This window comes from Stenella coeruleoalba (assembly GCF_951394435.1).
Source record: "Stenella coeruleoalba genome assembly, chromosome: 9".
Classification (NCBI taxonomy): Eukaryota; Metazoa; Chordata; class Mammalia; order Artiodactyla; family Delphinidae; genus Stenella; species Stenella coeruleoalba.
The window spans coordinates 34,044,970-34,069,710 of record NC_137155.1 but is presented as its reverse complement, the minus strand read 5'-3'; the positions used below and the strand labels follow the sequence as shown (position 1 = coordinate 34,069,710).

The 24,741-nt window shown below is 36.8% G+C and overlaps 1 protein-coding gene across 1 annotated transcript in view; it reads left to right on the top strand.

The window, feature by feature from the left end:
- Positions 1–1,843, top strand: part of HDAC9 (histone deacetylase 9) — a 1,064,374-nt gene extending 1,062,531 nt beyond the window's left edge. The window contains exon 27 of the mRNA XM_079931742.1: positions 1,654–1,843. Within this exon, the coding sequence (XP_079787868.1) occupies positions 1,654–1,693 (40 nt within the window). The 3' untranslated portion in view covers positions 1,694–1,843. The remainder of the gene's footprint in view (positions 1–1,653) is intronic.
- The last annotated feature ends 22,898 nt before the right edge of the window (positions 1,844–24,741 follow it).

The window sequence follows — 24,741 nt, the reverse complement described above, 5'->3', positions numbered from 1 at the left end:
TTGTGGGAATGCTGATAATTTTAGTTTGGAAAGATTTTAATAGAGTATGACTCACTTAAATAGCTTTTATCTTATATAGCAGCTCTAAACACTTTCTCACAACCTCCTTATCCAGTATACTGTTGGACAGGCTATAACTTCCTAAGAATTTTTTTTTAAGTATTCCACATGGACTCATTTGGAACTCTCTCCTTTTAGTAATGTTAAATAATGAATACCTAATATTTCTCATTCTTTAGAGGATGCATTAAAATCTTTTTTATTACTGTTCCATGGATAAAATCTTTCAGTGTTTTAAATTTATTATAAAAATGCTAAATTAAAATGGCAACTACCTTATTTGTAGATACACAGAAATCTTGGTTTTTTCTTTATATATCTGTAAAATAACATGGCTAAATTGTTCATTTTTCTTCATTAACAACAGTGTTCCAAATATAGCAATTTGTTCTAATAGAAAAGTAATTCATTATAGAATACTGGCAAGTAGAAAAACAGTATGAAAAAGAAAATTTAAACCACCTACCTATTATTCCACCACCCAGAGAGAACTATCTTCCCAATATTGCATTTCCTTATGGTAGCACAGGCATAACTCTGTACCTGTGTACCATTCAACACAGTTTTATACATATGTTAGATGATGAGGGGACAAATCCAGAGTTAAATAACTACTGCCCCGTAGTGTGTATTGTTCAGAAGTCCATTTTATCTCCTTTATTTTTTTAACCTTCACTGATTCTGTACGGAACATCTTTTTTCCTCACGGGTTTTAAACATGAAACCACAGCTTCACAGAAGTATAGTTACAACATTCGCAGTTGCAACATTAGCAAATCACAGAGCCCAGACTCATACTCAATTCTCCCGGCATCTCAAACCCCAGCGTTCTTCCCTCAGCAATCCAGCTACCTCATGCATTTGGATTCCTGCTACGACTTGTCCTTTTGACTAAATTCAAAATCATTCTAAAAGTTTGCCTTAAAACACCCTCAGAGTGTTACTAAATTAAGGCTAAATCTCAAGTATAAATTTTCAAGCAATTAGTTTTGGTTTTGCCAGAGCAGAACACCCCTCAGATGATGCCGAATAAAAACTATTTACACACTACCATAGTGCGTTTCTTGTAAAAACGCTGGGTCTGTAGCAGTGATTTGCTAATCAGATTCAGAATTTGATTTGAAATGCCTCCGGCAGGCAGCCAATCCAGTTATGAAAGAACAGAAGCAAAAAAACCAGAGCCCTGGTGAGTCTCCTCCAGAAGCTAGCTGGGTCCTTTGCTCTCGTTAGCAAACTGGTTCCATAGGAAATCACTGTAATTGCTCCTAAAATAAAATATCATAGTTAATTTTTTCAATAAATTATTGGACTGTACTAGACACAAAACATGTACATTTTGGAATCTAGAGTTATAAAATATTCTGACATGTTTTAATATAAACAGGAACATTTCCAATGATTGCTTGGATCGAAAATGTTTTTCCACTTGACATTTGTTTATACTTCCTAGGAAAGAAACTCTATTTATGGATAACGGAATAACACAAATAAACATCAGAGAGAGCTGAAAAATCAGCTTTGATTATGTATGAAAATCTACAATGTCATTGTGTACTCTTATGCTGTATTCTGATTGCCTGTTTATTTTTACAGAACTGCTGGCGAGCCTATGGAAGAGGAGCCAGCCTTGTGAAGCGCCAAGTCCTCCCCAGCCTTCCCCACCCCCGATATTTCCTGTGTGTGACATCATTGCATATCCCCCCGCCACCCCAGCACCCTCAGACATGTCTTGTCTGCTGCCTGGGTGGCACAGATTCCATGGAACATAAACACTGGGCACAAAATTCTGAACAGCAGCTTCACTTGTTCTTTGGATGGACTTGAAAGGGCATTAAAGATTCCTTAAAAGTAACCGCTATGATTCTAAAGTTACAGTAAACCACGATTGGAAGAAACTGCTTCCAGAGTGCTTTTAATATGCTGGGTGACCCACTCCCAGGCCCAAAGTATGAACTAGAAACATCCAGTACAGCGTTAGATACTGTTAATTACAGATGGTATGACAGCCAGCGAAATTTTGGGCAAAACCTGAGAAATCTCATTCCTGACATTCTGATCAGTTTTTTTATTGGGAACTTTTTTGTCACACAGTCGTAAATTGTTTACAGGATTTGCTTTCAGCTATGAAAGGATAGCAATTCCCGACAGATCACGGGGGTTTTTTTTGTTTTGTTTTGTTTGTTTTTGGCCTTTGTTTTAACATATGGTTCAACTCTTGCTAGGAAGAGTCCAAGATGGAGGAACGAGGATGAGGCTTTTTTCAGTGGAATAAACCACAGTGTATCTCAAAGTCCAATGCCAAAGCAACCTCACACATTTTATGTAATGGTGCAATATTTTATATCACATTTTTTGAGAAAAATTACCCTGTTTCCCTAACATCCCTCTCTGTGTTCTCACACACAGGAGATTTGCAGTTGATTTAGGATGAAGTCTCCTTCCTCCCTCATACATCCCTTGCTCTGGTGACAGTAGCTCTGAGCATATGTTCCACGGAGGATTTTCAGTGTCTTTGAAAAGTGCATAACTTTTCAAAGGCCATCTTAATTTGTTCCAAATCTATCAAGAACTTATTCTCTCACTTTTATTTTTCTGCTTTCCATCACTTCCTTTCTTCTTGCCTTTCATCCTTCCTTCCTACAAAAAAAGACGAGGATTACCCATAATCTCCCCAATTACTCAGGAGCTTTGAGGACTCAGTTTATTTTCTTGCTTCCCAGGTTAACACAGCTGCTTGGTCTGATGTGTTCTTTTAGCTGTAAAACCATTGAGGGCTTAAGCAATGTTACTGAATTTTCTAGATCTTTGAAATGTGTTAATGAAGGCATTGCTTATTTGAAGTCACCTTGAATTGAGTTATCCTTGAAGTTGTGCCTTCATGTGAAAAAAACAACACGAACTTAACCTTTACACATGTTGCCTTAGTGTTAAAGGCTAAAAATATAGGACATTTATTTCTGAGATTAAAAGCAACTTACTAAATATAAGTAGGTTATCCCCCTACCTCCCCAAATTCTATTTCAATGTATAACTCAGACACCTAAAGACATTGATGTAGAATACCTCGCAGTATTTAATATCTGACAATGCTTTCAAAAGAGTTGATGTTTCTTTTTATATATTTTCCTAACTCAAAGGATATATTAAAGCCATAAGTGAAGATTGTCATGCTTTTATTCAAAAATCTGAAAGAAACCTTAATTAAAACAAGGTTTTAGGGAAGGCCATGATATGAAAGATATGGGACAATATGGTTTTAGTTAAAGAGGACTCCAACCTGTAAATCAAAGATGAAAGATTTCACTCAAGTAGAATTATATAACTCCCTTTTGTTATACAGTCAGACCATATTTTTCATGCATTTGGTTTTTTTAGGATTACCATTTTAATTTTAAAGACTTTTATTACATATACAAAAATGGCTCAATACTTGGTTTAACATCTTAGAAATTTGAGACACCCTTTGAAATAGGAAATCTGAAATGGAATGTAACTCAGTATTAGTTAAAAAATTACTTTCATTGCATAAGGGTAAGGTCAATCTAGATTCACAATAGTAATGAATTTTTTCCATGACATTTTTAGAGAAATTCATGCCAATCATATTTCCTAGCTCTTGTTGTTTTTGCTGTAATTACTTGAGGAGATTTTACTTAAAGAAACCAAAGGCTTAAAAACAGAAGACAACACCCACCCTTTAAAAAGGAAAGCTATAACATACGGTAAGTGGAAACACAATTGTGACTTTTTAAAATCAACTTCATAATTACAAATCTCTATTATTCCTCTCAGTCCTCCCAGATAGTTTTTAGATTTTGAATAAGAAAATGAAACAGTATAATGCAAACATACTAATTTACTGAAGTTTCCTGCAGTTATTTTACCACATACTTAGGCATAGCCATGAATCTGATAAAGCCAAATCAGTAGGACATCTCCAAGGTTATTTAGATTTAAAATATGACACATTAATGAGTTAATCACACATCCTTCCAAGTGATATGGTACCCAATTGGTTGCAGTTAGAGTCTTTAGGATACAGAGAGAGACAGATAAACTATGGAGAGGATTAATCACAGCTGAATGTAGTTGTAAGAACAGAATGCCAGCGCTTTTTGATTATATCGTTACAAGATGTAATGTAGCCCTCAGGGACAGAATGGAGGCTTTTGGAGAATATCAACACTTCTTTTGAAGTAGAACAGTACTTTTTAAAAGGGTAGTTTCACTTGGTATAGTTTTCTTCACTTATACATTTAATTTTTATTGCTCACAATAGTTCCCTGTAAGAGTCTGTTAGAAAAACTCCTCTTTAGGCATTACCAATAATATATCTCTTTCTGATCCATGCTTTGAAGGATAATCACATAGGCTTTCTCACAATCTCATAATAACTCATATATGAGGAATAAAAATAAAGGTTTTTGAGAAATCTATTACTAAACAATGCCAGGACTTTAATAAGATTTGATAATAAGTCCAAAAAGAAAACGTAAGAAAATTTTCTCAATTATATAGTACAATCTGGGGTTGTATATTAAATTGAAAACCAGACAGTGTTATTAAATAATAAGTAAAATGGACCTCAAATGGTAATAGAGGCTATTTAATCATTGCTTAGTAAATGAGAACATTTTGAGATGAAACATTTTAAAATATTTTAACAAATTTACAACACCAATAGTGGAGATAGAAGTCAGCTTTTGGAGAAAACAGAGATACTTATGAAAAACTATTGTAAATCGCATTTCCATTATCAATTGTAGGAACTGAAATCTTGCCTTCAGTTTTGACTATAACCCTTTGCAAAATTCTCCCACACCTCTCACTGGCAACATGGTAGATTTAAAAGCAGGACAACATCTCCTCACAGGAACATTTCAGAAACTATAGGGCTGGTCTTGCCCAACAATTCAGTACTGTCCTATTTCCAAAGGTCATTCTCAAAGCTTTGTGGATTTACTAGGTTTCTTTACAAATTCCATATGGAAGTGAAATAAAATGATCAGTGGAAGTTCTCCTGGGAGAAAATTTCTCTCCAATCAGCACTTCTATACTTATTTTTTGTCCTAGCATTTACGTTTAAGACAATTTATTTAAATATTTTTTACTGTCGATCTTTAGAAAGTTTACTCTCACTTTGTCTCAGTGGAAGTATTAAATGCCTAATAACCACAAAAACAAACAAGCCAAAGGTTTCTGTCTTAAAAGTGATTCATTCTGAGCTTGAAATAATCACTCTGTCAAGAGTTGGACATTGTCACTTCTAGCAGCATCTATCTTAACATTCTTTTCCTGCTTCAGGAATGAAATCACTTGACTTAGAAAAGAGAAGAAAAAAAAAAAAGAAAAGAAGATATAGGAAACAACACACCTGTTCAACCATTCCATAAAGAGGGCATTTTCACCTCCAAAAGAAATGAAAACCAGATGATGTATGCTAAGAAATGAAGGCATTTTATTGTTGTCTTCCAAACTGATCATCAGTATGGTCATGATCATCATCAAATGTGTCTTGTGTTCACAAAGGACACAAGTATATTTTGGTCTCCAGCAGTATTTTGTACTATTCACTGCCTTTTTAATGAAGTATCATAAGTATTACATCATCTTCATCAACACCCTCACTAAAATATGTAAGTGCCTATGTGTGGCTTCTTTACTGGTCATATTTACATTGAAAATCATAGCCCTTGCCTCCTACCAACTTGCTTTTACTCCATCAATGCTTCATGAAGCACAGCATGATTGTCATGTGACCAGAGTATAAATTTTTTAGATGAACACGGTATAGTCACACAGGGCTGTAGAACTTGATTTCTCCAAATCAACTGCAGTTTGTTGTTTTTTCTATGATACACCTGGCAGGTTTTATGTAATAGTTTATGCAACACCTGAGTCAGTTATTAATATCCTGGAAATAGTTGGGTCAGACAATTGAACCTTAGACTCTTGATCTGGGGCTGCTTCGACTTGACCTCAATGCTAGGGTAATAGGGTTGTAACAGGGTTGAAACAATTTCTCAAACCATCTTAATTCTCAAACTGGAACACTTAGTAAATATGTGGTGAATTCACCGTACAGTGCCAATCTTTCTAACCAATAATTTCCTTTCCACCCCTCTCTCCTTATCCAACTGCCAATACAAAATTGCCGTATCTAAACTATCAGAATAATTTCTTAAATCTCTACTTTATGTTTCCTAAGTTGAAGCAACCTTGGCAACTTATTTTCTGAGACATCACTAGGTATGCTTTCTTTGTGCCATTTTATATAAACACTCTAGTAGATACTTTTTATCTTCTTTTTTTATCTCTTTCTTTCAAGAACCACTTGACTTTTTGCTATTCTTCTCTTAAAAGATAAATCAGGTTAATGTGTTTTGGTCTACAGTTTTGGACCTGGCATTTGTTTCATTAATACAGAATTTTTTTGTCTCAAATATAGTTTTCCACCGTTCTTGGTACTACCTAATTATCTTGTGCGTTATCACATAGAAGATTGTATGTAGACTTCTCCTGCCCTCTGGATGATGTTTTATGAGTCAAACCCACAAGCATAAATTCCAACCATAAGAAAAAAATGACAAAAGAGAAATTTTTAAATCAATATAATTTGGAAGTAAGATATTTCCAGACTATTCAAAGAAAACGGAAGTGCTTTTATTTTTCTGTTTGGGCCTTAGGTACATTAGAGCCAAATGTTGCAACATCAAATAAAATAAGGAGGGTCAAATGTGTTGTGGGACATTGTGGCCATGCCCTTTAGGCTTCATTGTGGTGCCCTTTCTTGGAGTTGGCATTTTATGACATTTGATAGAGATCTTGCAACAATATCTGGCTATTGCCTTTACTAACTTAAAATTGAGTAGAAATGGAACAAGTTTTTAAAACATAACAATTAAGAATTCTAAAATCTGAGGAGGAATGGCACTTCCTTACATATGCAAAGATTTGTTTTTAGATTAAAAAATCTGCATATGCTCTTTCTAAATTGTAAGATGCTTAAACTCTTTCTGGGTAAGCAGAGCTGGGTTCTATGAAACTGTCCTTTCAGTGGTGACTGGGTATAACAGGCATGTTGTTAAAAGTGAGTGATCATTTTGTAGATTATAGCCTCGGCAGTTTGTGTCATTTGAAAGCAAATATACTGATATTTTTAAGTAAGGTGGGCAGAGCAGGCAGAAAACCAGTATTTATCACTCTTGTGATTAAACACTCTAGACCTGGCTTGTTGATGTGTATGCCAATAATCTGGAGTTTCTGGCTTAGTGTAAAATTAAAATGTTTTTTATATTGTGGTCTGATATCTGTTTCTGTAATAAGATCAGTTTGTTGTCCTCTGTGCACCAGTGGTTTTGCCCTTAATTTTTTTGGCTAGCATTCACCAAAATCTATCATCCAGAGCTGCTGAAAAAAATACGTGTTGCCAAACTTCTTAAAATTGTGCTGCCAGTGATGTTTTCCCAGAGGTGAAAAATAATTATCTAATAAAGGATTAATACCTAATAACAATACCATTGTTGAACATGCTCATGGACTGTTCACCTTCTATCTGATTCCTTTTTTTGTATTTGAAAATATTGAATGGAAAATTCAATGGCGTGTTCCAGATTATTGCTGATGTTGTTAATGTCATGATTCTCCTTAAGAGTGTGAAAGATCTCCTTTTGTCTTGTGTTTTCTACTGAATTAGACTTTCCTCTAGTCCTAGTGTGAATAAAAGCTATTTGAAATAAAAGTGTTCTTATTTTTCTACCTCTTTGGTGCCTACCATTAGACTCTGAATACTAGTTATTTGACAAAATTTGTTGAATAAATATTACTAATTATAAATTACTGTGACACTGTTCCACTTTCAAAAAATTAAAAGGTTACTTGGAAGTAAACTCTCTTTATGGTGATGTGAGAATTCACAAAAGAAGAAAAAGTAAAACAGAATTGCTGTTTTGGACTTCCTGGTGGTCCAGTGGCTAAAACTCTGCACTTACACTGCAGAGGGTGCAGGTTCGGTCCCTGGTCAGGAAAGTGCTGCATGCCACATGTTGTGGCCAAAACAAAAAAACAACAAGTTGCTTTTTGAATGTATGTTTCTGGTCAGGATAAATAATAAGAAGACCTAACACTGATTAAGCACCAACTATGTGCCTGTTACTCTACTGAGTACCAAAATTATATTATCCATCACATGACTTCTACATCACGTATTATTATTCCCATTTACAGATGACAGCATGGAGCAAGGAAGAGGCTAACTCCCTTACTTGCCCATTGTTACAGATAGTAAGAGGATTAAATCCCTATCTGTGTCTATTTAGCTCTACAGTCTGTCCTCTCTGCAAATGGCAAACATGGCATGTCAAAGATGGCATACTAAAAGCATTCTTTTTAAAACGATGACTAACCTTCAGAATAAACCGTGTGCTCATTCTCTGCTAACCTCATGATTTTATTAAATTATCATTTTAAATGGATCTGGTAATTGCGGCTAGGTTTGTACACTAAGTACAAGTTACAAAACAGTTTTTTTTTTTTCTCCCTATTTCAACATCTTTCTTTAATCTAGCCAAGAACTCTAAGATGTCTTTGGAATACATATTCCAAACACTTTTGAAATCTATTCCAATGACCAATACTTATTTTTGTATTTTATAACCCCCTGCAATGTTTAACAGTCTAAAACGTAACTGTTTCCAATGGACAATGGTTTGGGTTCCTTCTGGGAAAAGACAGTAATATTTTGTCTAACAGAAAGTAAACTTGAGATGGAGTGGGTGAGCAGAGTCGGTTTCAATGGTAAACACCTTTGGTTTAATCAGATTTGTCAAATGGCAAATGTTACTTCATGGTTCTTTGTTTCTTTTAAGTTTTAGTGGTGAAATGATAGCAATTGCAAAAGTGGAGTATAAGCAAAAATAAGAATGAATGTTGTAGCTTTTTTTAAAGTGATTTGTAAATAAAAATAGAAGTCTAAAGAATTTCTTCCTCTACCTAACACTTTTAGAGTTAGGTCAAAATACTTCCAAATATTATAATTACTTCTCAGCTTTGTAATATTAACATCAATATCAATTGCTGTGATTCTCCCAGGTGACCACAAATGGATAATTCCCCACATATCCTAATAAGTACTTTGGAAAAAACTGATTGTTCTTCTTTCAAATGTCATAAGAACAGGAAATAAGATTCAGGGAAAGAGATGAATGAATTCCCTTTTTAAAATCTTTTAAAAACTGGAGATAAATAGAAGAAAGACTGCAGTTACCTTAGATCAAGTAAAATTTAAAGTTCTTAGTGTATCTAGAAAAGCCACTATTTGGGACTTCCCTGGTGGTGCAGTGGTGAAGAATCCGCCTGCCAATGCAGGGGACATGGGTTCAATCCCTGGTCCGGGAAGATCCCACATGCCCCAGAGCAACTAAGCCCATGCGCCACAACTACTGAGCCTGCGCTCTAGAGCCCACATGCCACAACTACTGAAGCCCACGCACCCTAAAGCCCATGCACCGCAATTACGGAAGCCTGCGTGCTCTAGGGCCCGCGTGCCACAACTACTGAGCCCGCGTGCTGCAGTTACTGAAGCCTGCGTGCCTAGAGCCCGTGCTCCACAACAAGAGATGCCACCACAATGAGAAGCCCACACACCACAACGAAGAGTAGCCCCTGCTTGCCGCAACTAGAGAAAGCCTGTGTACAGCAATGAAGACCCAACACAGCCAAAAATAAAAATAAAATTTTAAAAAAAGAACTATTAATCCTGTATTGAAAGCTTATATGGTACATTTAAATTTTTACATAGTCCCACATATATATTTTGCTTTTCCCTCAAAAGAATTTTTCCTAAAAATGATTTTAAGACTTAAAATGTGATAAAGTAAATCAATTTAATGATGTAGTAAAAATAATTTTTTATAAATTTATTTATTTTTGGCTGCATTGGGTCGTTGTTGCACATGGGCTTTCTCTAGTTGTGGCAAGCAGGGGCTACTCTTTGTTGCAGTGCACGGGCTTCTCATTGCGGTGGCTTCTCTTGTTGCAGAGCACAGGTTCTAGGCGCGTGGGTTTCAGTAGTTATGGCACGTGGGCTCGGTAGTTGTGGCTCACGGGCTCTAGAGTGTAGGCTCAGTAGTTGTGGCACACGGGCTTAGTTGCTTCACGGAATGTGGGATCTTCCTGGACCAGGGCTCAAACCCATGTCCCCTGCATTGGCAGGTGGATTTTTAACCACTGTGCCACAAGGGAAGTCTGTAAAACTAATTTTAATAATAAATTATATATTTATGAGTTATTCTTAATTGGATGTGAAGACTTTAATGTCCATGTTAAATGTGGTTGTTTCTTTTTAAAATGTATACTCTTAGTACATTATTTTTAATTTTTCTCTTTGCTTAATGTTTGTTTTAGTTGTTTTATCCTTAAAAAATTAATATTTATTAAACACTTACCCTGTGTTCCCATTTAAATCTCAAAATACTCGTGAGGTGAGTAAATTAATAGATGAGGAAATTGAGGCTTAAATACCAGAAAAAAAAAGCCCATCTACTTTACTGCTACCCAAAATATTTTATCCAATGTAGTCAACATTCACTGAATGCCTATTATGTCACATATATTCAGTATTATTCTTGTAATAGCATGGAGAATAGCAAGAAAATGGGTAATATAACTATATAAAAGAAATGAAAAATTCATTAAAGCTCCCCCTTCTATAACTGCAAAAGAAATTTAATCAGAGATTTGAGTTTAGAATAGTACGATACTAAGGCTTTAAAAAAAGTTGTGACCTGTTTTTTTTCTCCATAGAATTATAACATAGAGGCAGACATAGAATACATTCAAGAAATATTTGTTGTCTAAATTATGTATCATATTCACAGGAAGATTTGGGCAAAGGTCTATTAAGAGAGTAGATACAATTTAGGGTGTTGTTAATGTCCCTTTCATCCCTAATGTCTACCATCCTTAATGTCAATATTCAATATCTAATGTTGAGAATTAGAAAGATAGAAGATTAGATTTATAGACATCCTAAAAATCCCCTTAGAAATTGCTTTCTAAATTGCAGTCATTTGCATTTCTCTCAGTATTTTTTTTTTTTAAAAATCAGTTAATTATAATTTTTGGTACATCAGGCCCCAGATAATCAAGTTCTTCAATAACCACTTCTGGTTTATTTCATTTGCCCTTTAATGAAACGTAATTTTCAACCTCTTTTACTTTTCAAAGCACTAATCTTAATAAGCAGTACTTTCAGTTCTTTCATCAGAACCCAAACCCTGATAGACTATAACACCCTCATCAGACAGAATGTATTTATAGGGGAGGGGGTCTCTGTGCCATTAAAACTATTCTTCCATTTTGAAGTTATAATTTCCCCAGTTTAAAATTTGGCCCATACTTAACTAAATGCATTCTAACTTCTTTCTATGGTTACATATATGTCCATCTCTTGCAAGAGACTACTAGGTTCAACCCAGCAATCCGACAGAGCCATAAACACAGATTTGCAGTTGATGAATATTTATGAAAGGATTGTTAGATGCTATGAAATAGTTCCTTCTTGTCACTACTCCTTTAAGCTCAATGGAAAGTGAATGGGAAAGTATATGGAGCCCTATACTATAATCTGTGTTACAAAATCATTGTCCTCTCTGTTGAGAGCAAGTTGAGTCAAGTGTTTAGAGCTTTAAAAAACAAACCTTTAAAAGCAGGCAAATACATAAATCTTATTTACTCTACAAAAATTCAAATTTGGTTGATGTATTTCCAGAGTATTCCCAGAGAAGATAATGCAGAACTGGAAATACACACTTTTAGTTTCCAGACCCACTTCTACAAAGAACTAGCTTGTGACAATGGGTAAATTTCTCATGGTCTTAATTCCTTCATTTTTTCATCCTTTAATGCTTTCAAAGTTAAACATTCTACTTCTGTTCTTTTAGGATAGTTATACATGATGTTTCTATTATTTTAGTGATTACTCATTATTGACTTAAAGTCAATTACCTTAGTCATACATCTCTACTTTCCCTTTTCAGAATACAAGAGCCTTAAATTACATTGATTCCTATATACCCTGTTTTATCTTATGTCTCATTATTGTCTAGTATTTACTTTCACCTTGTTTGAAACCTTAAACTTATTTAAAACAATTGTTATATATCAGTGATTAATATTTTTCCATTTAAAACAACAATAGTAGTAAGTCAATAATTATTGTTTCATCATGTTTGCCAACTTCTTTGCACAACAATTTTGCTTGCTTGCACCCATTTTCTTTCTTCTTTCAGGCTTGGAGTGATGATCAGCTTCCATTTTCCCTGTCTAAAATGTATTTTGGGGGGCCTTACTCTTAAATGATATGTTGGCTGGGTATAGAATTCTAGGTTGCACTGTGATAGCATCATTTTATTGTATTCCTAACTCTACTTTCACTCTCAAGATGTCTGCAATTGCCTAATTATCATTCCTTTGAAAGTAATCTATTTTTTCTCTCTAGATCTTTTAAGATCTTCTCTGTGAGCACGTATGATCTTTGTGTTTATCCTGCAAGGGACTTAATGAGTTTTCTAAATCTGAAAATGAAATTCTTTCCTCTATTCTGGGTATTCTAGGCTATTTATGATTGGTAATAGCTCCCCCTATCTTCTATTCCCTTCTTCTCTAGTATTTAATACAACTCTTATTAGACACATATTGATAGGCCTCACTCTATACTTTTTCTCCATAAACTTGGTTTTACATTTTCCATTGCATTGTCTTTTTATACTTCCCTCTGCATAATTCCTCAAATCTTTTCAGGCCTAATTTTATGCATTTCTATACTATGAATTTTAACTTTCAAAGACTACATTATTCATTTTAAAAAGATATATGCACCTCTTTTTCAATATTCCACTATTCTGGTATCTTATTTTCTTATTACTTACACTTCCTGTTTTACGTTTCAATCGTCTTCTACACATTTAGTTTATAGTATCTATCAGAGTTCTCTATGGCCTCAAGTACTTAGGCATTGCTCATATTAGTTTATTTACTCTTCTGAAAAAATTTTGTTGTGAACTCATCTTCAGTAGGCTTTTACCTGTGGGAATTCCATGTTATCTGAACTGAGGACATATCCCTCTTTAGCATTATTATATTTTCTTCTGGCAGGGATCCCAGGGGTTTTTACCACTTAGGACAATTTTTCTGCTTATTTTGCTACTTATGGGTTCTTTGACCATATGACTAACAAGAATATAAATAATAAATCTATGTGCAGGCTTACCACTTCCCAGGAGAAATTTTCTTTCCTCCCGAGTATCCACAAAAAACTACCAGCTTCCTTCTTGTCATTCTGTTGTCAGTGGGCATTTTTTTTTTTTTTTTTTTTTTTTTAGTCTACCCTACCACTTAGAGGGCAGCCTTTCAAGGATCCTAGGTTAATTGTGAACATGTGTGTACAGGATAGGTTTCACAGTTCCAATTCTCTACCTCAGGAAGTTCCAAATACTCAACTCCTATCTCTATATACGTATTAAAACATAAGCCTTTGGGTTACTTGTACCGGCAACTCCCCACAACCCCATCCCAAGCCAATGGCAGCATTAGCTCTCCCACCTGCTGCTCTTATTTTCTGTGCCTTCTTCATTCCTGGTACTTGGAGGTTTCCTTAGTTTTGGTGAACTTATCCATACATTTAACAGACAATTGCATTTAGCATTTCTTGATCTTTATGACAGAAGTGTTGCAGCTTAACTGGTCCTTCACACTGACAGCATTAGAAGTGGTCTCAGGCTCTTTCTATGAAATGAGAGCATCAGATATCTAATCTGTGTGGTTCCCATTAGCTCTGATACTGTGTGAATTATTTATATGCATGAAATTTATACTTTAGTTTCTGAATCTGCTGGTCATTCCATTGCTTAAGAGAACTCCTCACTCTGGGTAATGAGTAGCTACTACCATTAAGAGTTTTTCACAAACTAAAAGGATGAAAGGGTTTGCCAGCTGCTTCAAGAGAGAAAAGAAAGAAGCACATAGGCCATCAGCAGAGATGTGACTACTCTTAATTATTAAACTGCCTCTGACAATGCAGTGCTGGTAGTCCTTTCTTTGGTGTGTATGCTTGATCTCACTGTTGGCTGCAAGTGAAAAGAGGAAGAAATAGTAGTGAGTACCACTTGCCTGAACCTTAGAAATGAGGATAGGGTTACATGGGCAATATTTTCTTTTCTCTCAAAACATGACAGGGAAACAGATACCCATCACATGTCAGAGAGTGAAAGATTTGGGCTAATGCTTGGCAGGAGCATACATAGCTGAGGTTTCATTTCTTTGCTCTCTAGTACATACTGTGGCCATGTTAAAGTTCAGGCTTCACATTCCTTTCTGGTGAAAAAGGGATTTAATGAATATGCTACATGTTCTTCTAGATGCTAAATGACATGCATCTTCCTCTCATTTTGGCTACCATTCTTTGAATACCTTGGATATACTGTTCGTGGGTATCTGTCCAACTAAAAAGTACTTACTGAGAAGGAAGAGGAATCATTGCTGTGGGACAAAAACATTTTCCCTCAAAAAAGAATGTACAAGCACACAAAAAAGATGTGGGATTTTTATGAATCATATCCTGTAATTTTTCACTTTTTTCCAGCTACCTCCTTCTTAGAACAGAATCCAAGAAAACCAAAGAAAACTATTTGTGCTGTGAGCAGAAATTTTGCCAAATTGAATTACATAATTCATCTAGCAGATTTGATGAGTTCCTGGATGCAATTTGCAAATTTGCATTTCACGCACAAGGAAATAATGCATTTGTTATATATGAAAAAACACTGGGCTTGTTACAAAACCATATTTTGTAACTGCTCAGGACTGTCCCTGTATATATATATACTTAGGCATGAAACTTGGCTGTTTATCATGTACACTTCAGGATATTTGACAGTGAACATAGTGAACTATGTAATCAAATACGTGAATTACTAGAAATTTATCATTTTTATAAAATTATGATATTAAAATATTCATTAAATATATTGATTAAATATTCATTAAATATATCAACTTTCAAAACACCCAGGTAAACCAATATACTCACTTTAATGTATCATACTTGGATTCACTATATGCTATCCCTTACTTTCCAAAATAAACATTCTAAATTATGAAAAGGACGGTTGATGTCAGCAAGATGGTAAACTAGGAAGCTCCAGGCGCTCATTTCCCTACAGAATTATCAAATAAACAACCATACACTGATTAAGATAACTTCACAGGAGCTTTGGAAACTAGCTAAAAATCTACAGCAGCCAAGAAAATGCTCAATCAAGAAAAAGCCACATTCAAGAAAGATGATACGAAATTTCCCAGGGCTTTTACTCACCTTTGCCCCATCCCCTCCACGTCCTTGTAGCAAGGACAGAAGGAAGCGGACTGTCTTAGTTTGCTCAAGCATCCATAAAAAAAAATACCATGGGGACTTCCCTGGTGGCGAAGTGGTTAAGAATCCGCCTGCTGGGCTTCCCTGGTGGCGCAGTGGTTGAGAGTCCGCCTGCCGATGCAGGGGACACGGGTTCGTGCCCTGGTCCGGGAAGATCCCACATGCCGTGGAGCGGCTGGGCCCGTGAGCCATGGCCGCTGAGCCTGCGCATCTGGAGCCTGTGCTCCGCAACGAGAGAGGCCGCAACAGTGAGAGGCCCGCATACCGCAAAAAAAAAAAAAAAAAAAGAATCCACCTGCCAATGCAGGAGACATTGGTTCAATCCCTGCTCTGGGAAGATCCCACATGCCACAAGTGACTAAGCCCTTGCACCACAACTACTGAGCCTGCACTCTAGAACACACGAGCCACAACTACTGAGCCCTCATGCCACAACTATTGAAGCCTGCACGCCTAGAGCCCATGCTCCACACAAGAGAAGCCACCGCAGTAAGAAGCACGCACACCACAACAAAGAGTAGCCCCCACTTGCCACAAACTAGACAAAGCCCGTGTGTAGCAACGAAGACCCAACACAGCCAAAAATAAATTAAAAAAAAATAGTAATTAAAAAAAAATACCATGGACTGGTTGACTCAAAAAACAGACATTTGTTTCTCATAGTTTTGGAGGCTGGGAACTCTGATATCATATTGTCAGCACGGTTGGGCTTTGGTGAGGGCCCTCTTCCGGATGGCTGCTGTATCCTCACATGGTGGATAGAGGGAGCTCTCGTGTCTCCTCCGTTTCTTATAATGGCACTTTTCATGTTGTGAAAAGTGCCATTATCTAAACCTAATTATCTAAACCTAAACCTAATTACCTTCCAAGGGCCCTACCTCCTAATACCATCACAGTAGGGCATTAGGGTTTCAACATTTGAACTGGGTAGGAGGGAATAAACATTCAGTCCATGGCATGGCCCAATTCCCAGTTCCCTCTCTTGGGCTGGAAAGAACAGAGTGAAATTTGCTTGCAAAGTTTAGGCCTGTCTGTGGGATTCCCAAGGAACTGGAATCTATCTTGACAGTGAAATTTGCTTGCAAAGTTAAGGCCTGTCTGTGGGATTCCCAAGGAACTGGAATCTATCTTGCCCGACTTGAACCTTAGTCAGGAAATGGTGGCATAGCTTGGACATCAGACTGGAAGCCACAGAAGTCAGTGGTGGGTACTATGGTGTGTAAAAACTGCAGGTGTATTGCAGACTTGTGGATACGTACAGACAAGAGATTGATCATGGGTAGAGGAATACAATAGAATATCTAAGGTCCCAAGAAGAAATTGATGTGTGACTGGGAAACTAAGCCATTTAAAAACAACCAGGGGTGACTGGCCATCAAGATGGAGTAGAAGGATGTGACCTCACACCTTCCTACAAAAACACAACGAACTGCTGGAAAAGAGTAAAGAAAAAAGAATGAAAAGGAAGACAGTCTAAGAGACCTCTAGGACAACCATTGACAAAAATAACTCTGGAATCTATCAAGAAAGATACCCTACATCCGAAGACAGAGAAGAAGCCACAACAAGATGGTAAAATGGGCGCAATCATGTTAAAATCTAATCCCATATCCTTCGGGTGGGCGACCCACAAATTTGAAAATAATTATACCACAGACGTACACCCACAGGAGTGAAAGTCATGAGCCCCACCTTAGGCTTCCCAGCCTGGGGTTCTGGCAATGGGAGGAGGCGCATGCAGACCATATGGCTTTGAAGGCCAGTGGGGTTTGATTGCAAGAATTCCACAGGACAGGGGGAAACAGAAACTCAACTCTTGGAAGGTGCAAACAAAGTCCTGTGCACACCAGGATCCAGGGGGAAAAAGCAGTGACCTCATAAGAGACTGGGCCAGACCTACCTGCTAGAATTGGAGGGTCTCCTGTGGAGGCAGGGGGTGGCTGTGGCTCACTGCGGGGACAAAGACACTGGCAGCGGAAATTCTGGTGAGTACTCATTGGCATGAGCCCTCTTGGAGGCCACGGTTTCCTCCCCAAGACCTAGCCCCACCCAAAAGCCTGTAGGCTCCAGCGATGGGTGCCTCAGGCTAAATAACCAACAGGGTGGAACCACAGCCCCACCTATCAACACACAGGCTGCTTAATGTCTTCCTGAGCACAGCCCCGCCCACCAGAGGGACAAGACCCAGCTCCACCCACCAGAGGGCAGGAACCAGACCATCCCACCAGAAAGCCTGCACAGCCTCGTCCACCAGGGAGCAGACAGCAGAAGCAAGAAAAATTAAAATCCTGCAGCCTGCAGAACAGAAACTGCAATCACAGAAAGTTAGACAAAATGAGACAGCAGGGGAATACATCCCAGATGAAGGAACAAGATAAAACCCCAGAAGAACAACTAAGTGAAGTGGAGATAAGCAATCTACCAGAAAAAGAATTCAGAGTAATGATAGTAAAGATGATCAAAGATCTCAGAAAAAGAATGGAGGCACAGATTGAGAAGATACAAAAGATGTTTAACAAAGACCAAGAAGGACTAAAGAACAAACAGAGATGAACAATACAATAACTGAAATGAAAAATACACTAGAAGGAATCAATAGCAGAGTAACTGAGGCAGAAGAATGCATAAGTGAGTTAAAAGACAGAATGGTGGAAATTATTGCCCTGGAACAGAATAAAGAAAAAAAGAATGAAAGTAAATGAAGACAGTCTAAGAGACCTCTCAGACAATATTAAATGCACCAATATTCACATTACAGGGGTCCTAGAGGGTGAAGAGAGAGAGAGAAAGGGCCTCAGAAAATATTTGAAGAGATAACAGCTGAAAACTTCCCTAACAAGGGAAAGGAAACAGTTACCCAAGTCCAGGAAGCACAGACTCTCCCAGGCAGGATAAACCCAAGGAGGAACACACCAAAACACAGTAATCAAATCAACAAAAATTAAAGACAAAGAAAAAATATTAAAAACAACAAGAGAAAAGCAACAAATAGCATACAAGGGAACTCCCATAACGTTATCAGCTAATTTCTCAGCAGAAACTGTAGGCCAGAAGGGATTGGCATGACATATTTAAAATGATGAAAGGGAAAAAACTAAAACCAAGAACACTCTACCCATCAAAGCTCTCATTCAGATTTTACAGAGAAATCAAAAGCTTTACAGACAAGCAGATGCTAAAAGAATTAAGTTGCACCAGACCAGCTTTGTAACACATGCTAAAGGAACATCTCTAAGCAGAAAACAAAAGGCCACTACTAGAAATAAGAAAATTATGAATGGAAAAGCTCACCAGTAAAGGAAACATAAAATAAAGGTGGGAAATCATCTGCACACAAATATGATATCAAAACCCACAACTGTGAGAAGAGGACAGCACAAATGCAGGATATTGGAAATGCATTTGAAATTAAAAGACCAGCAACTTAAACAATCTTGTTTATATATAGACTGTTATATCGAAACCTCATGGTAACCACAAACTGAAAATCTACAATAGATACACATACAAAAAAGAAAAAGGAATCCAAACACAACACTAAACAAAATTTTCTTTCATAGATGTTCCTTTAGTCATCAAATCACAAGAGAATGAAAGAGGAAGGGAAGAAAAAGAGGCCTACAAAAACAACTCCAAAACAATTAAGAAAATGACAATAGGGGGACTTCCCTGGTGGTCCAGTGGTTAAGACTTTGCCTTCCAATGCAGGGGGTACAGGTTTGATCCCTGGTCGGGGAGCTGGGATCCCACATGTCTCGCAGCCAAAAAATCAAAACATAAACAGAAGCAATATTGTAACAAATTCAAGACGTTAAAGATTGTCCACATCAAAAAAATCTTAAAAAAAAATAAAATGGCAATAAGAACATACATATTGATAATTACCATAAACGTAAACAGATTAAATGTTCCAACCAAAAGATACAGACTGCCTGAATGGATATGAGGAAAAAAAAAAAAAAGCCCAGGTATATGCTGTCTAAAAGAGATTCACTTCAGAGCAAGGAACACATACAGACTGAAACTGAGGAGATGGAAGAAGGTATTCCATGCAAATGAAAATAAAAAGTAAGCTGGAGTAGCAATATTCATGTCAGATGAAATAGACTTTAAAATAAAGACTGTTACAAGAGACAAAGAAAGACACTACATAATGATCAAGGGCTCAATCCAAGAAGAACATATAACAATTATAAATATATATGCACCCAACATAAAAGCATCCCAATATATAAGGCAAATACTAATAGCCATAAAAGGAGAAATAGACAGTACTACAACAGTAGCTGGGGACTTTAACACATTATTAACCAGAGACATATTAATACATCTTTTGATACCCGAATGTTATTGGCCAGAGACGTATCAATACATTTTTAGAGTGTGATACAATTAACATCACCGTAAAGTTCTTAGAGCTTAAAATTGATGAAGGGTTCATTATACAACTTATGATTGTCATTATCATTCACATTTTGCTCTGTTACGCTTTTGTTCCAAGCCTGTATGTATTATAAACGTAAAATTTTCAAAAACGACGCATTGCAAAATTTTGAGTAAAAAAGAATTTTTCGGTGAATTTTATGCAGATACTTGCTCTGACTGTCCAAGCAACATATATACTAGTGTCTCAGAAGATTATAGCTCTTCAGAATATAGTTCTGATTCAGATGATGTGAATATTAGACCAATAAAAAGACAAAAAACTTTAGTGATTGATTCTGATATGGAAAGTGAAAATGAAACTCATGGTGCTGGAGAATGCTCCTTTGCTTCTATAGAAGAGTGGACTGAAGACAACACTTCACAAAAATTAGACTTTACAGGTGTGTCAGGTGTGAATTTTTTTTTTTTTTTGGCGGTATGCGGGCCTCTCACTGCTGTGGCCTCTCCTGTTGCAGAGCACAGGCTCCAGATGCGCAGGCTCAGCAGCCATGGCTCACAGGCCTAGCCGCTCCGTGGCATGTGGGATCTTCCCGGACCGGGGCACGAACCTGTGTCCCCTGCATTGGCAGGCGGACTCTCAACCACTGCACCACCAGGGAAGCCCTCAGGTGTGAATATTGAATGTACTAACCCACAGAGTGTTAGTGAAATAACAGAATTAATTTTTTGGCCAGCCAAAATAAAAATCGCAGGCCACAGGCATTAGTTTCTGCAAAGATCCCCTGGTAAATAATGAGTTGACACCCCAATTTCATCAGTGGACAGATCATCCAGACAGAAGATCAATAAGGAAATATAGGCCTTAAATGACACATTAGACCGGATAGACTTAACTGGTATTTATAGAGCATTCCCTCCGAAAGGAACAGAATACACATTCTTCTCAAGTGCACAGGTAACATTCTCCAGGATTGATCACATGCTGGGCCACAAAGCAACCCTCAGTAAATTTAAGAAAACTGAAATCATATCAAGCAACTTTCCCGATCACAATGCCATTAATAAAATTAGAAATAAATTACAAGAAAAAAATGTAAAAAACACAAATATATGCAGGCTAAACAATATCCTACTAAACAACCAATGGATCACTAAAGAAATTAAAGAGCAAATCAAAAAATACCTAAAGACAAATGAAAACAAAAGCACAACAATCCAAAACCTATGGGATGCAGCAAAAGCAGTTCTAAGAGGGAAGTTTATAGCAATACAATCTTACCTCAGGAAACAAGAAAAATCTCAAACAACCTAATCTAATACCTAAAGCAACTAGAGAAAGAACAAACAAAACCCAAAGTTAGCAGAAGGAAATAAATCGTAAAGATCAGGGCAGAAATAGAAACAAAGGAAACAATAAAAAAGATCAATGAAACTAAAAACTGGTTCTCTGAAAAAGTAAACAAAATTGATAAAATTTTAGCCAGACTCATCAAGAAAAAAGGGAAGAAGGCTCAAATCAACAGAATTAAAAATGAAAAAGAAGTTACAATGTGCACCACAAAATTACAAAGGATCATAACAGACTACGACAAGAAACTATATGCCAATAAAATGGAAAACCTAGAAGAAATGGACAAATTCTTGGAAAGGTACAGTCTTCCAAGACTGAACCAAAAAGAAATAGAAAACATGAACAAACTCATCACAAGTACTGCAATTGAAACTGTGACTTAAAAACTCCCAACAGGGATTTTCCTGGCAGTCCAGTGGTTAAGACTCTGCACTTTCACTGCAGGGGGGAAGGGGTTCAATCCCTGGTTGGGGAACCAAGATCCTGCATGCTGTGCCACATGGCCAAAAACAAAAACAGCAACAACGAAAAAAACACCCAACGAACAAAAGTCCAGGATCTGATGGCTTCACAAGTGAATTCTATCAAACATTTACAGAAGAGTTAACACCTATTCTTCTGAAACTATTCCAAAAAATTGCAGAGGAATACTCCCAAATTCATTTTACGAGGCCACCATCACCCTGATATCAAATTCAGACAATATCACTGATGAACATAGACACAAAAATCCTCAACATAATACTAGCAAAATGAATCCAACAGTACATTAAAAAGATCATACACCATGATCAAGTGGGATTTATCCCAAGGATGCAAGAATTCTTCAATATCTGCAAATCAATCAGTGTGATACACCACATTAATAAAATAAAAGACAAAAATCATATTAGCCTCTTAATCGATGCAGAAAAGGTTTCTGACAAAATTCAACATCCATTTATGATAAAAACTCTCCAGAAAGTGGGCATGGAGGGAAACTACCTCAACATAATAAAGGCCATATATGACAAACCCACAGCAAACATCTCAATGGTGAAAAACTGAAAGCATTTCCTCTAAGATCAGGAACAACACAAGGATGTCCACTCTCACCACTATTATTCAACATAGTTTCAGAAGTCCTAGCCACAGCAATCAGAGAAGAAAATAGAAATAAAAGCAATCCAAATTGAAAAAGAAGTAAAACTGTCACTGTTTGTAGATGACATGATACTATGCATAGAAGATCTTGAAGATGCTACTAGAAAACTACTAGAGCTCATCAATGAATTTCATAAACTTGCAGGCTGCAAAATGAATGTACAGAAATCTCTTGCATTCCTATACACTAAGAAGAAAAGATCAGAAAGAGAAATCAAGGAAACAATCCCATTTACCATCACATCAAAAAAATAATACCTAGGAATAAACCTACCTAAGGAGGCAAAAGACCTGTACTCAGGAAACTATAAGATATGGATGAAAGAAAAGAAAGATGACATAAATAGATAGAGATAAACCATGTTCTTGGATTGGAAGAATCAATATTGTGAAAATGACTATATTACCCAAAGCAATCTACAGATTCAGTGTAATCTCTATCAAATTACCAATGGCATTTTTCAGAATTAGTACAAAAATTTTGTAAAATTTGTATGGAAACACAAAAGACTCCGAATAGCCAAAGCAATCTTGAGAAAGAAAAGCGGAGCTGGAGGAATCAGGTTCCCTGGCTTCAGACTATAATACAAAGCTACAGACATCAAAACAGTATGGTACTGGCACAAAAACAGAAATATAGATCAATGGTACAGGATAGAAAGCCCAGAAATAAATCCATGCACCTATGGTCACCTAATCCTTGCCAAAGGAGGCAAGAATATATAATGAAGAAAACACAGTCTCTTCAATAAGTGGTGCTGGGAAAACTGGACAGCTACATGTAAAAGAATGAAATTAGAACACTCCCTGACACCATACACAAAAATAAACTCAAAATGGATTAAAGATCTAAATGTAAGACAGGATACTATAAAACTCTTAGAGGAAAACATAGGCAGAACACTCTTTGATATAACTTGCAGCAAGATCTTTTTCAACCCACCTCCTAGAGTAATGAAAATAAAAACAACAATAAAACAGTGGTACATAATTAAACTTAAAGACTTTTCACAGCAAAGGAAACCATAAACAAGATGAAAATACAACCCTCAGAATGGGAGAAAATATTTGCAAATGAAGCAAATGACAAGGGATTAATCTCCAAAATATAAAAATAGCTCATGCAGCTCAATATCAAAAAAAACAATCAAATCAAAAAATGGGTGGAAGATCTAAACAGACATTTCTCCAAAGGAGACATACAGATGGCTAAAAAGCACATGAAAAGATACTGAACATCACTAATTATTAGAGAAATGCAAATCAAAACTACAATGAGGTATCACCTCACAGTCAGAATGGCCATCATCAAAAAAATCTACAAACAATAAATGCTGGAGATGGTGTGGAGAAAGGAGACCCTCCTACACTGTTGGTGGGAATGTAAATTGGTACAGTCACTCTGGAGAACAGTATGGAGGTTCCTTAAAAAAACTAAAAATAGAGCTACCATATGATCCAGCAATCCTACTCCTGGGCATATATCTGAAGAAAACTATAATTCGAAAAGATACGTGCACCCCAGTGTTTATTGCAGCACTATTTACAATATCCAGGACATGGAAGCAAACTAAATGTCCATCAACAGAGGAGTGGATAAAGCAGGTGTGGTACATATATACAATGGAATATTACTCAGCCATAAAAAAGAACGAAATAATGCCATTTGCAGCAACATGAATGGACCTAGAGATTGTCATACTGAGTGAAGTTAAGTCAGAGGAAGACAAATATCATATGGTATCACTTATATGTGGAATCTAAATAAGGGAAAGAATGAACTTGTCTACAAAACAGAAACAGAGTTACAAATGTAGAAAACAAACTTATGGTTACCAGGGGGGCGGGGGATGGGGCAGGAAGCGATAAACTGGGAGATTGGGATTGACATATACACACTACTATATATAAAATAGATAACTAGGGCTTCCCTGGTGGCGCAGTAGTTGAGTCCGCCTGCTGATGCAGGGGACACAGGTTCATGCCCCAGTCCAGGAAAGTCCCACATGCCACGGAGTGGCTAGGCCCGTGAGCCATGGCCACTGAGCCTGCGCGTCTGGAGCCTGTGCTCCACAGCAGGAGAGGCCACAACGGTGACAGGCCCGCGTACCGCAAAAAAAAAAAAAAGATAACTAATAAGGACCTACTGTATAGCACAGGGAACTCTATATTCTGTAATGGCCTATATGGGAAAAGAATCTAAAAATGAGTGGATATATGTATATATATAACTGATTCACTTTGCTGTACAACTGAAACTAACACAACATTGTAAATCAACTATACTCCAAGAAAATTTTTTTTTAAAAAAATGAAGAGAGGGCTTCCCTGGTGGCACAGTGGTTGAGAGTCTGCCTGCCCATGCAGGGGA